The 12,627-nt window shown below is 51.6% G+C and overlaps 3 protein-coding genes and 1 pseudogene across 3 annotated transcripts; 3 read left to right on the top strand and 1 right to left on the bottom strand.

The window, feature by feature from the left end:
- LOC131504037 (histone H2B type 2-E) lies at positions 1–595 on the bottom strand. The gene has a single exon (XM_058715970.1). The coding sequence runs from the start codon at positions 452–454 to the stop codon at positions 74–76; it is 381 nt and encodes a 126-aa protein (XP_058571953.1). The 5' UTR covers positions 455–595; the 3' UTR covers positions 1–73.
- A 23-nt stretch (positions 596–618) lies between these two features.
- Positions 619–1,309, top strand: LOC131504033 (histone H2A type 2-A). Its single transcript, XM_058715967.1, has one exon. It carries the CDS (start codon positions 809–811, stop codon positions 1,199–1,201), a length of 393 nt encoding a protein of 130 aa, XP_058571950.1. The 5' UTR covers positions 619–808; the 3' UTR covers positions 1,202–1,309.
- Positions 1,310–2,011: 702 nt separating this feature from the next.
- Positions 2,012–2,721, top strand: LOC131504032 (histone H3). The gene has a single exon (XM_058715966.1). The coding sequence runs from the start codon at positions 2,254–2,256 to the stop codon at positions 2,662–2,664; it is 411 nt and encodes a 136-aa protein (XP_058571949.1). The 5' UTR covers positions 2,012–2,253; the 3' UTR covers positions 2,665–2,721.
- Positions 2,722–2,827: 106 nt separating this feature from the next.
- Positions 2,828–7,411, top strand: LOC131504031 (small ribosomal subunit protein eS6-like; annotated as a pseudogene).
- The last annotated feature ends 5,216 nt before the right edge of the window (positions 7,412–12,627 follow it).

The raw sequence follows: 12,627 nt of genomic DNA, 5'->3' as shown, positions 1-12,627 counted from the left end.
TGGGTGGCCCTGAAAAGAGCCTTTGGAGTCAAGCGGCCGGCGACCCGTGCGAGCGCCGTGTCCCGGCAGGGACTCACTTGGAGCTGGTGTACTTGGTGACGGCCTTGGTGCCCTCGGACACGGCGTGCTTGGCCAGCTCGCCGGGCAGCAGCAGGCGCACGGCCGTCTGGATCTCCCGGGAGGTGATGGTCGAGCGCTTGTTGTAATGCGCCAGGCGGGAGGCCTCGCCGGCGATGCGCTCGAAGATGTCGTTGACGAACGAGTTCATGATGCCCATGGCCTTGGACGAGATGCCGGTGTCGGGGTGCACCTGCTTGAGCACCTTGTACACGTAGATGGAGTAACTCTCCTTGCGGCTGCGCTTGCGCTTCTTGCCGTCCTTCTTCTGGGCTTTGGTGACCGCCTTCTTCGAGCCCTTCTTGGGCGCGGGGGCGGACTTTGCCGGCTCGGGCATAGCGGCGAGCACGAGGCACGGACGCCGACCACCGGGAACGCAAACCCCACCGTAGGGCCGAGGCTACCGGAAGCGACTCGGTACTTAAAGAGGCCCCACGCAAATTAAGGTTCTGGTTACGCTGCGTCGTGATTCGCGAGTTTTCGGCCGCGCTCCTGCGAGGGGGACGAGATTATGTAAATGAGCGGATTCTGGCCGAGCCGGCCTATTGGTCGTCAGAACAAAGATCTGCCTTAGCCAATCAAAGTGCTCCGTAGACAATCCGGGTTCTGCCTATAAAAGGCTGAAGCGGCCGCGTTTGCGGCGACTTTCTCGGTCGTCAAGCGGGAGGTGGTTGCGGTGAGCGTCGCCGTCATGTCTGGCCGTGGCAAGCAAGGAGGCAAGGCCCGCGCCAAGGCTAAGTCGCGTTCGTCCCGCGCCGGCCTGCAGTTCCCGGTGGGGCGAGTGCACCGCCTGCTGCGCAAGGGCAACTACGCCGAGCGGGTGGGGGCCGGCGCGCCGGTCTACATGGCGGCGGTGCTGGAGTATCTGACGGCGGAAATCCTGGAGCTGGCGGGGAACGCGGCCCGCGACAACAAGAAGACGCGCATCATCCCCCGCCACCTGCAGCTAGCTATCCGCAACGACGAAGAACTGAACAAGCTGTTGGGCAAAGTCACCATCGCCCAGGGCGGCGTGCTGCCCAACATCCAGGCCGTGTTGCTCCCCAAGAAGACGGAGAGCCACCATAAGGCAAAGGGCAAGTGAGGCCGGCGTCCGGAAGCTCAGCCAGCCCTGGTGGCGAAGGGGTACCTGTGAAATCAAAGGCTCTTTTAAGAGCCACCCACCCTTTCAAATAAAGAGTTGTTCACAGTAGCGACTCTTTCCCGTTCCACTATTGGCTAGTAGTCGCCGAGCCGCTCCTGGCCTCTCAAATCCTGCGCCTCAACCATCTCTCGTAGATCTTACTTAGAACTTGAAGGCAGCGAGAGGAGCCAGAGCCCGTGGGGCGCAGCCACGGTCGACTGCGCTAGAAGTAGTACTGTTGGGTGGCCCCCGGGCTCCTCCCTCGGGAGTGGGTGCCAAGTACGCGACTCCCGGGCTCGCGAGGCCTTTACCCAACACACGTGCACCCCGCAGTCGGCAGGGGAGCTGGCAGCTTGCGGGAGTGTGGCGGCCCTGACCTTGGCTTAGCTGAGCCGGCTGTCTCAAGTAAAAGTGAGGGGGCCGCCTTCGCAGCAGAGGGACGGGTCCCCGCTTGGGTTCCCGGAGGCGGGATCTTGCGCTCGGGAGGCGAGGGGGTGGGGTGAGACCGACAACTTTCCCATCCGAGAAGTACTGACAAGGCGGGAAAAGAAGATCCATCACACCAACGAGGGGTCTCTTAGAAAGGGACAAGGCGCTTTGGGGGGCGGGGAGCAAACGGAAGAGTGAGGTGGAGTTGGGGAGCCCGCGAGGGAAGGAAGAGGGTACTGCGCGGCAAAGGGGTAAAAGGGTCAGGGAGGAAGATTCGGACAGAGTTGAGCTCAAAAATGAGCCCCCCCCCCCCTCCCCGCCCGCCGAAAAGGGGAAAAACAAGGTAGGAGAAAGACTTGGCGAACTGGAAAGTAGAAAGCGGGGCGGGGCAGGGAGGATTCTGCCCAGGCCAATGAGTGATGCCGGGACGGGTGACGTCACAGCCAATGGACAGCCAGCGCGGGACTTTCAATTACCGCCCCGCCCGATCGGAAGAAGACGGTGCCTATAAAGAGTGAGGCGGCGGGCCGAGATCCCGTTACTCTCGCTGCCGCTGCGCTGGTGAGTTGGTGTTTTGGTTCGCTATGGCCCGTACAAAGCAGACCGCCCGCAAGTCGACCGGCGGCAAGGCCCCGCGGAAGCAGCTGGCCACCAAGGCGGCCCGCAAGAGCGCGCCCGCCACGGGCGGCGTGAAGAAGCCGCACCGCTACCGGCCGGGCACCGTGGCCCTGCGGGAGATCCGGCGCTACCAGAAGTCCACCGAGCTGCTGATCCGCAAGCTGCCGTTCCAGCGGCTGGTGCGCGAGATCGCGCAGGACTTCAAGACGGACCTGCGCTTCCAGAGCTCGGCCGTGATGGCGCTGCAGGAGGCGAGCGAGGCCTACCTGGTGGGGCTGTTCGAGGACACGAACCTGTGCGCTATCCACGCCAAGCGCGTCACTATCATGCCCAAGGACATCCAGCTGGCTCGCCGCATCCGCGGGGAGCGGGCTTAAAGTGCGCGCTCGGCTCGAGGTTCCATCCCATCCAAAGGCTCTTTTCAGAGCCACCCACGACGGCACCTGAAAGAAGCTGTGCCACTCGTCTTCGCTCTCTCCCGGCCGACGCTCTCATACTCGACCACCTCCCCTGTACAAAGCAGACACCCCCCCCCCCCCCCCGCGCGCGCGGATGAGGCACCAGAGCCGGGTAAAGCTGAGGGTCTCCTGGCAGGTAGCTCGTGGGGCCACGCGCCGAGTCCAGGGGCGTCCCGTCCCGTTTGTTGGCTCCCTTTTCGGGTGCGGCCAGGACCCCCACTTCGGCTTCTGTGGGGCGGGCATGCGTGCTCTCTTCCTGGGGTGTCCTTACGTGCCCCACGGTGACCCCGGGTTGTAAGCTGTCGGGACAGGAGACGAGGGGTCTTGGGCTCCAGGACCGGCCGAGACGACGAAGAGTCCCTAGGGAGCGGTCCGGACTCGGCTGGCCGGGCTTCTTCCCCAGCGGGAGCCGTGCTCCCGCGGCCTCCACACCCCCGCCGGAAGTGGCCCCCAGAGGCTCGGCGCTCCGGCTGGTGGGAGGGGGCAAATCCGCCACCCGCCACCTTGGTACCGCCAGGTTTCTGCTAGGTCGTTGTCGGGATTCCCAAACCCCGCCTGCACGTCGGGTGTCGGTAACGCCCAGGTTGCCCCGGGCAGCGGGACACTTAGCGGGTGCCATTCATCCCCTTCAGAGGTCTCGCGCTCTGCACTTTCTCACCCCGCCTTTCTCCCCCCGCCCCGCCCCGCCCTTTGTTTTGAATGCCAAGGAACCTTAAGGAAGAAGGTAGGATTGGGCAGCTCCGGGCAGGAACACACAGGACAAAGAGGGTCTGGCTTGTGTGGCCCAGCATTCAGCTCTGACAGTCCTATGGGTTTCGCTAAAACAGCGGCGGTGGGAAGATGGACCGGGATTCAAAGGCCTCCTCAACACGACACCACTCCCCGGGAGCTACGCCTGGTCGGTATCCTTCCCTGCTCACGTCCACAGCAGGAGACTCGCGATTCTTCCAGGAGGACAACCCCACATGCAGAGACATTTGAGGAGTTTTGTGCAGGTACTTGAGTTATCCAGCGCGGGGGCGCTCAGTAGTTCAAGCTCTCGGGCGGCTGGAACCAAGGGAAGGCAGAGCACGCCCTGCTCCCTTCCCCTCCTTGCCCACGTCTGTCTGCCCCAGCATCTGTGCGGGCGGAGGCTTGAGTTTCTCTCCGAGGGGCCACTCTTATTACACCAGATGAAATGGAAGTCTTCACGCCTCTCGGGGTCTTAGAAATGAGTCTGTTTACCTAGAAGAGTGGGGCAGGACCTTGGGAAGCTGGCATTACACGAGCAAGAACTCAAACACTAGCAGCTGTGTGCGTCTCAGATGACACCTCTTATCCTTGATCGTCGTTTATGTACACCCGGAAGAGACCAGAGTTGGTGGTTTCGTTCACACAGAGATTGGTGAAAATTCACTGAGGGGAACAGAAACAGGCAGAGATAACTTCTGAAAACTTTTGCCCTTTGCAAGGAGTGTGGGGAGGAAAGAAAGAGAGGAAGGAAGGAAGGAAAGAAAGGAAGGAAGGAAGGAAGAAAACTTTTTCTGGAAGGAAGGAAGGAAGGAAGGAAGGAAGGAAGGAAGGAAGGAAGGAAGGAAGGAAGGAAAGGAAAGAAAGGAAGGAAGAAAACTTTTTCTGCTCCTGCCAGAGGGTCCCCAGTTTTCAGCCCCAGACTCAGAGATTTTCAGAATAGGCCCTGTGACCGGCTGAATTGTGTCTCTCCTCCCCACCCCCCCCCCCCACCCCCGCCCCAGCAATTCCTGTGTTGAAGCTCTAACTCCTAGTACCTCAGAAGGTGACTGTATTTGGAGATAGGGCCTTTGAAGAGGCATTTAAGTTAAAATGTCATTAGGATGTGCTCTCATCCTATATGAGTAGTGTCTTTTTTATAAGAGGAGATCAGGACACAGCACAGAGGGACGACCATAAGAGGACACAGTGAGAAGGCAGCCACCTGCAGGCTAAGGAGAGGCCTCAGAGGAAACCAAACCTGATGACATCTTGATCTTGGACTTCTTAACAACAAAAAAATTTTTTTGTAAGTTTTTATTTATTTATTTTGAGAGAGAGAGAGAGAGAGCACCAGGGGCGGGGGTACAGAGAGAGAATCCCTAGCAGGCTCCATACAGCGCAGAGTCCAACGCGGGTCTCCAACCCACAAACGGTGAGATTATAACCTGAGCCAAAGTCTGGCACTTAACCAACTGAGCCACCCAGGTGCCCCTTGATCTTGGACTTCTAGCCTCTAGAGCTGGGAGCTGGGTAAATTTCTGTTGTTTAAGCCAGGCAGTCTGGTATCTTGTGAGGGCAGCCCTAGGAAATCAATACAGGCCCCATGGTCTCTGCCCGGGGCCTCATTCCCTGCTCAGACCAACAGTACGTGATGGGATCCCCTGTGACTTAGTTACAAGCAGAAGTAGCAGTGACTTGGAGCTCTGCAGGGGTGACCCCTTTGCAGCCCACGTCTCTTGTCCGTTGAAATTTGTTCCCAAAAGTGCAGCCTGAAGTCTTCAAAGGGAGAATTACGTTCCAGAGTGGCAGAGCCCTTAGTGGCTCAGCAGACCCCTGATTTCCATGCCGGAGCCCTTCCTCCTCAGGATCCCATGCCTCAAACTGATACTACATCAGCTTCAACCAACCTAAAATACCAAAGATGCCCAAGACCTGCCCGTGGCCCTGAGATTTGAGAACAGCCTGCGGGCATCTGCCGTGGCTAAGGCAGTTCAGGGGTTCCTGGCTTAGTGGGAATGGCTATGATCTGCCTTCACCCCTCTCCTCGCGTTTCTACCCACGTGTGCTCCTCCCACCACAACAAGTGGAGCGCTCGCTCCCCAAATCCACGATTGCAGGGTGTGGAAGGAAAATAGGAAAGCAGAGGAGGAAGAGCACGGGGGAGTTAGGACCTGGCCCCTCACTGGTGCGGGACAGTGGTGGCCTTCCCTGGGTGGTCTTAACTGGTTTCCTGTCAAAGGTGAGCCCCTCAGAGGATGGACCTCGTCTGCATCACTAATCTGCCTTTCAGAGATATGGCCTTGCTGCCTAGTTGGCGGCCCCTAACTGGGCTTCCTGCTCTGATAGGCTATAGAGCCGTGGAGGGCTCTTTGCTCTGGGGTCATTCCGCAATGCTGGAGGAAAAATTAGCTTGATATTTAGTGCAGTGCTTGTGCGTTACTGTGTACACACGTTTAGCTAGTAAAACCGATATTTCAGGATCTCTGCTCATTTTCTGAGGGTTCCATAAAAGGCTTTTTGCAATGGAATTACCTTTGTAGGTGGTTCTGCAGTTTTCTTAAGACTTTTCCCTCCCCACCCCACCCCTTTTATCATCCTTAGCTGACCAACTCTTTCCCGGCTACTGGCTGCCAGAAACTCATTGAAGTGGACGACGAACGTGAACTTCATGCCTTTTATGAGAAGCGAACAGTCACAGAAGTTGCTGCTGATGCTCTAGGTGAAGAGTGTAAGGGTTACGTGTTCCAAATCAGTGGTGGCAATGACAAACAAGGCTTCCCCACGAAGCAGGGTGTCTTGACCCATGGCTGTGTCCGCCTGCTGCCGAATACAGAGCCTTCCTGCCACTGACCCAGAAGGACTCTGGGGAAAGAAAGCACAGATCTGTTCAGGCTTGCATTGCGGATGCCAATCTCCATGTTCTCAACTTGGTCATTGTAAAAAACGGGGAGAAGGATACTCCTGGACTCACTGATCCTACTGTGCCTTGTCGCCTGCGGGCCCCAAAGACCTAGCAGAATCCGCAAAGTTTTCAATCTCTCTAAGGAAGATGATGTCCGCCAGGATGTTGTGAGAAAGTCCCTAAACAAACAAAGTAGGAAACCTCGTACCTGAGCGGCCAAGATTGGCGTCTTCTCACTCCATGTGTCCTCCAACACAAATGTCAGGGTACTGCTTTGAACAAGCAGTGCATGAAGACAAATAAGGAAGAGCCTGCAGAAAATGCTAACCTTTTGGCCAAGAGAATGAAGGAGGCCATAGGAACGGACTGCCAAGAGACAGAGGCTGTCTTCTCTGAGAGGTTCTACCTCTCGTCTGAGTCCAGTCAAAAATGAGATTTTGTAAGAGTGGCAAATAAATATTCATTTCTTTGTTGAATAAAACAAATGAATTTTTATTTATTGAGCATCTCAGGGAAGCTCAGGAGCAGGAACTAGCCTGGTTGAGGATGGGGAACAAAATTCTAGGCCTAGGGGTAAGGGAAGAGACACCCAGAAGGAGGTGGGGTCTCTTCTGATTACCCCAAATAGCCCGCTGAGGCAAATGTGAGGGTACTTGGAGGACGCTCCTTGTACAGGGAAAAAGGGCACTTTTTCATAAGGGCACTTTTCATGCATTGTGTATAGATCATTAAAACTGTATTCCTCAGAGTGTACAAAAGATTTTTTTAAAAATCTTTCAGCTCTCCTACACAACAGCAGGTCTGGGTCTTGACAATGGAAGTGTTCTCTATTCAGCCTGACTGAGCCCCCTGTCTTCAAATAGGGCCAGCAAACCACAGGCGTGGAAGCAGGTGTATGCACACTCACTTTCTGAGGATTTGGAGCCTATTGACCCAGTCTTTCTCACCCAGCAGAGGGTCAGGCCTTGGCAGGACACTGCTGCCTTACCTATCAGCTGCCATATTGGTGATTTGCCTCAAGGGGCTAGGGCAACAGAATCTGATTCTCACTGTGAACATATTCTGGGAGGACTATGAGGAATTTCCCAGTGCCTTCAAGGGCTTCACAAATTGCCACAGGCATTCTAGTGACAACTTGGACACCTGTTTGGCAATAGGACAAAGTTGACATCCCTGCTACTATCCTGTGAAATCCAAACTTCCTAGGCCTAATAGGAAACTTTTGGAATGTCTTTGTGGGTTTGAGAAACTAGGGTGAAAATTAGTACCAAAAACTGGTACCAAAAATTTTTAAGTCAGCATCAAAATCTAATTGTTTTAGGTACTTAAGTAATTTCCCACTTTCAGATCAGTCAGAAAGAAAAAAAAAGTCAGGCAAAAAGCAATTCATGTTCTCTTCAAAAGTCTTCTCATGTCCAACCTGGTTGGAAAATCTGTCAGCCAAGGAGCTGGTATTGTTCATTGGACTTTGCGTCCTTTAATCAGAGCTGATGGTGGCCTCAGCTATAGCAGCAACTAGGAGTGGACAGAGATGAAGTGATGGATTTGAGGGAATTGTAGGGGGTAAAGTTGATAAGATGTGGTGATTTAGGCATTTGGAGAATGCAAGAGAAAAAGGAGATTCTCCTTGACCCAAGGAACTAGGAGATGATAGAAGATTTCACTAAGGTGAAGAATTCAGGGAGAACAAACTGCTTTTGGAACCAAGAAGATGCTTAAAGGCCCTTCTGACATTGATGTTGAGAATCCTGTTAACCATCTAGAAGGACACATTCACCAGGAATTCTGAATATTAATCTATTCAGTAAAGGGGCTCACCTGGAAATACTTTGGGGAGAAGCCCTTAGCAGAAGGATAAGGGAATAAGGGCTAACAGAAGGCGGGGAATTGGATGAGATGTAGCCAGGAGTCCAGGAGAAGAGAAGAGGGCTGAGGCAGCACCCTGGGCAAGCAGGAGCAGTGAGGGGGCTGGTAGAGGAAGGGAACGTCAGGAGACAGAGGATAGCTGGAGACAGATGAGGACCACCAGGACAGCATATGTCCCAAGGAGGCATAGGTGGTAGCAACAGCACTGTATTATGCACACCGTTCAGAAATGATGATAACCACTCATGTTCATCAAGCTCAGTCACTTTTTTTATGTTTATTTTATTTTTGAGAGAGAGAGCCTGAGCGGGGGAAGAGAGACACAGAATCCCCTCTTGTGAGAGAGAGAAATGAAGACACAGAATATGAAACAGGCTTCTGGTTCTGAGCTGTCAGCAAAGAGCCTGACACGGGGTCCGAACCCAGGAACCATGATATCATGACCTGAGCTGAAGTCAGACGCTTAACCGACTGAGCCACCCAGGCGCCCCGTGGCTCAGTCACTTCTAACTATGCTTTCTACTGCATCTCTCTTTTAATCATCACGACAACCCTGCAAGGCAGGTGGGTGTTTTCTCATCGTTTCACAGGCTAGGAAGCTTAAAGTATCTTGCCTAAGCTCCCACAGCTAGTGAGTGCCATGACCCAGGATTCCGCCTGAAATGCTAGGACTCCAAAGTTCAAATTCCTAAGCAGAAAACATCAAGTGAAGAGGACATCCTGGCAGCTGAGCGGGGACGTGACGGGAGGTTCATGATGTACAGGGTTGAGGGCCTTGCTGCTTCAACGGACCCTTTGATACCTGCTTACCCACAGTCCACCTGTCACCATCACTATCAAGTGGAGAAAAACGTCTACCCTGTGCCAGAGTTGAGCTTTACACTCTCCATCTCCTCCACCCTGTTACCTTCAGCAATGAAACACATGCCCATGTGTCATGATCAGTACAGAGAAGCAGAGGCTAAGTGCAAGGCCACAGACTCGAGTTGGAGTCCTGGCTCTGCCTCTTATTACCTATGAGGCTTTGGCAAGATGCTTCATCTCACCAGGCCTCAGTTCCTCAACTGTAAAATGGAGATAACAGTACTTGCCCAGTGGTGGTGTCTGGAGACGTTTAAAGAAAACAATTCCCATGAAGTGACAAGCCCAAGTCTGATCCAAAATAAACAATAGGGAAAATGTGTAAGACTATCATTAGCTATTTAGAAAAGTTGAAACAAAATTATGAAGGTAAATACCCTTACAATTCCCAAATTGCAAACCTTCCCTGGCTTTTAATTAGATGCTCATAGCCATTCCCCTGTTTACACAAGTTTGTTCTCGCCCTACCCAATGTCTGCAATTCACAGCTACTCCCATGACTGGGCATAACCCTTTCTTCCGTCCACGTATGTCCCCCACTTTGCAGGCTTACTGTTTAGTCTGTAAAATTCAGCCCTGTGATGCTCTCCTCATGTGCCCCCCACCCCACCACCCCTGCTCCTCCTCCTCAGACCTCCTCAGAAGGGCGGGGCTTCCTCACCGTTTTCAACTTCAAGTGGCTCCTGGCTTTCCTTGGCTTCCGGCAGCAAAATCTCCAATCTCTGCCTGAGTCTTCATATGGCCTTCTCCCCTGTGTCTTTCCCGCTCCTTGCTCTCGCTCTCGCTCTCGCTCTCGCTCTCGCTCTCGCTCTCGCTCTCGCTCTCGCTCTCGCTCTCGCTCTCTGTCTTTTTCCTGAGTCCCCATGTCTGTCTGTTTCTTTTTATTTACTTATTTATTTATTTTTAATTTTATTTATTTTTTAAATTTACATCTACGTCAGTTAGCATAGAGTGCAATAATGATTTCAGGAGTAGATTCCAGTGATTCATCCCCTATGTGTAACACCCATAGTGTTCATCCCAACAAGTGTCCTCCTTAATGCCCCTTACCCATTTAGCCGGTCCCCCTACCCACAACCCCTCCAGAAACCCTCAGCTTGTTCTTTGCATTTAAGAGTCTCTTATGTTTTGTCTCCCTCCTTGTTTTTATATTATTTTTGCTTCCCTTCCCTTATGTTCATCTGTTTTGTATCTTAAAGCCCTCATATGAGTGAAGTCATATGATATTTGTCTTTCTCTGACTAATTTCTCTTAGCATAATACCCTCCAGTTTCATCCATGTAGTTGCACAGGCAAGATTTCATTCTTTTTGATTGCAGAGTAATACTCCATTGTGTGTGTGTGTGTGTGTGTGTGTGTGTGTGTGTGTGTATCACATCTTTATCCATTCATCCATCAATGGACATTTGGGCTCTTTCCATACTTTAGCTATTGTTGATAGTGCTGCTATAAACATGGGGGTGCGTGTGTCCCTTCGAAACAGCACACCTGTATCCCATGGATAAATACCGAGCAGTGCAATTGCTGGGTCATAGGGTCATTCTATTTTTAACTTTTTGAGGAAGCTCCATACTGTTTTCCAGAGTGGCTGCACCAGTTTGCATTCCCACCAGCAGTGCAAAAGAAATCCTCCTTCTCTGCATCCTCACCAACATCTGGTTTTAATTTGTATTTCCCTGATGATGAGGGATGTTGAACAGTTTTTCATTTTTCATTTCATTTTTTCATTTGTCTGTTGGCCATCTGGATGTCTTCTTTTCCTACTCCTTTCTCTTATTCCATCCTACATCCAGGAGAATTTCATCTAAACATCCTTAATTACATCTGCAAAGACCTTATTTCTAAATAGGGTCACATTTTGAGCTTCCAGGTGGACATGACTTTTGGGAGGACACTATTCAACCCACTGCAGATTCTGAGCTCAGAGCCTCTTAGAGGGCCTTCTCAAAGCAGAACCAGACTTCCCCTAATTTTCTCTTTTTAGGTGCCCCTGCACTTTCCATCTCCAAAAGGCCCTTCTGTCTGTCAGTTACACCTGAGTATAAACCACGAGGAACAGGTTTGCATTTTTACTCACACCCCCTGTGTCCGACAGTGTGGGGGCCAGAGGGGAGGCTGTGTCTCCACTTAGAAAACTCCAGCCTTCAGAGCAATACACAGAGACGTCTGTGGCCCTTGGCTAGATACCTCTGGTGACCTGGGGAAGGCCCAAACTGGACAACTAGGAAACTGTTCCCCAGATTCACTTGTCTGGGAAAAACTGGAAGAGAAAAGACTACAACAGGGGCTTGATGTTGCAGTTTGAATATCTGTAAAATAGTGACAAGAAAGGTACTTACCTCATAGGATTACCATAGGGATGAAATGAGATAAACACAGTCCATGCAAAGTACTTAGGGCAGAATCTCAACATGGCAATAAAGTAATAATTATTAGTCATTTCATTAACATTCTGATAAACACTAACTGTACAAGTCCTAGATCTTTACCTTGGGAACCTCACAATCAGGATGTGGAAAGACTCACAGGAAACAATGGGTACATTATATAATCTAGAGGAGTAGCATCTAGAGATTCTTCTAGACTGTGACCCAGACAATAAGAATATTTGGGTTCCTGGATGTTTTGTGACTCACAAAAGCCTTCCCCTTATGTCTTCTCATTTGATTCTACAATAACCCTGGAAAGGAAGTAGGTCTTTTTATTCCTGTTTTACAGATAGGGAAATTTCTGGTGAAGATGAGCCCCCTGGGGATATGGGTCACCCAGCTAAAAAGTGACCAGGATGGAATTTGAGCCTACGCTTTGTGTTTTACTTTTCTTTTGTATTAGGTTCAAGGTTTCCAGGGAAAGTGATTACACATAGATACAAATAATATCAATATTTGTACTGTAGGGGGGTTAACTGGGTGGCTCAGTCGGTAAGCATCCAACTTCGGCTGAGGTCATGATCTTGCAGTTCGTGGGTTCAAGCCCCACACCAGGCTCTGTGCTGACAGCTCGGAGCCTGGAGCCTGCTTCCGATTCTGTGTCTCCGTCTCTCTCTGCCCCTCCCCCACTCACACTCTGTCTCTCTCTCAAAAATAAATAAACATTAAATATGTATATATTTGTACTATAGAGAAGAGAAAATAATTTTCCCTCTGTCCTTCTGCATTCCTAGCTGAGACTCCCATAATAAAAGACAGATTAACAAGAGAAAATCAAACAGAAATTTATGTATTTATTTTAATATATTTTTTTAATGCTTATTTTATTTTTGAGAAAGACAGAATGCGAGCAGGGGAGGGGCAGAGAGAGAGGGAGACACAGAATCCGAAGCAGGCTCCAGGCTCTGAACTGTCAGCACAGAGCCTGGCGCGGGGCTGAAACTCACAGACAGTGAGAAAGTGACCTGAGCCAAAGTTGGACACTCAACCAACAGAGCCACCCAGGTACCTGTAAACAGAAGTTTATTAACATGCATACCTTATGTATACATGGGAGACACCCAGGGAAAAATAATTAACTCCCCAAGGTGGCTTAGAATTCAGACATAAATA

This window comes from Neofelis nebulosa, chromosome 2 (assembly GCF_028018385.1).
Source record: "Neofelis nebulosa isolate mNeoNeb1 chromosome 2, mNeoNeb1.pri, whole genome shotgun sequence".
Lineage (NCBI taxonomy): Eukaryota > Metazoa > Chordata > Mammalia > Carnivora > Felidae > Neofelis > Neofelis nebulosa.
Note: the sequence above shows the minus strand (reverse complement) of the source record. Positions and strands in the feature narration are given on the sequence as shown.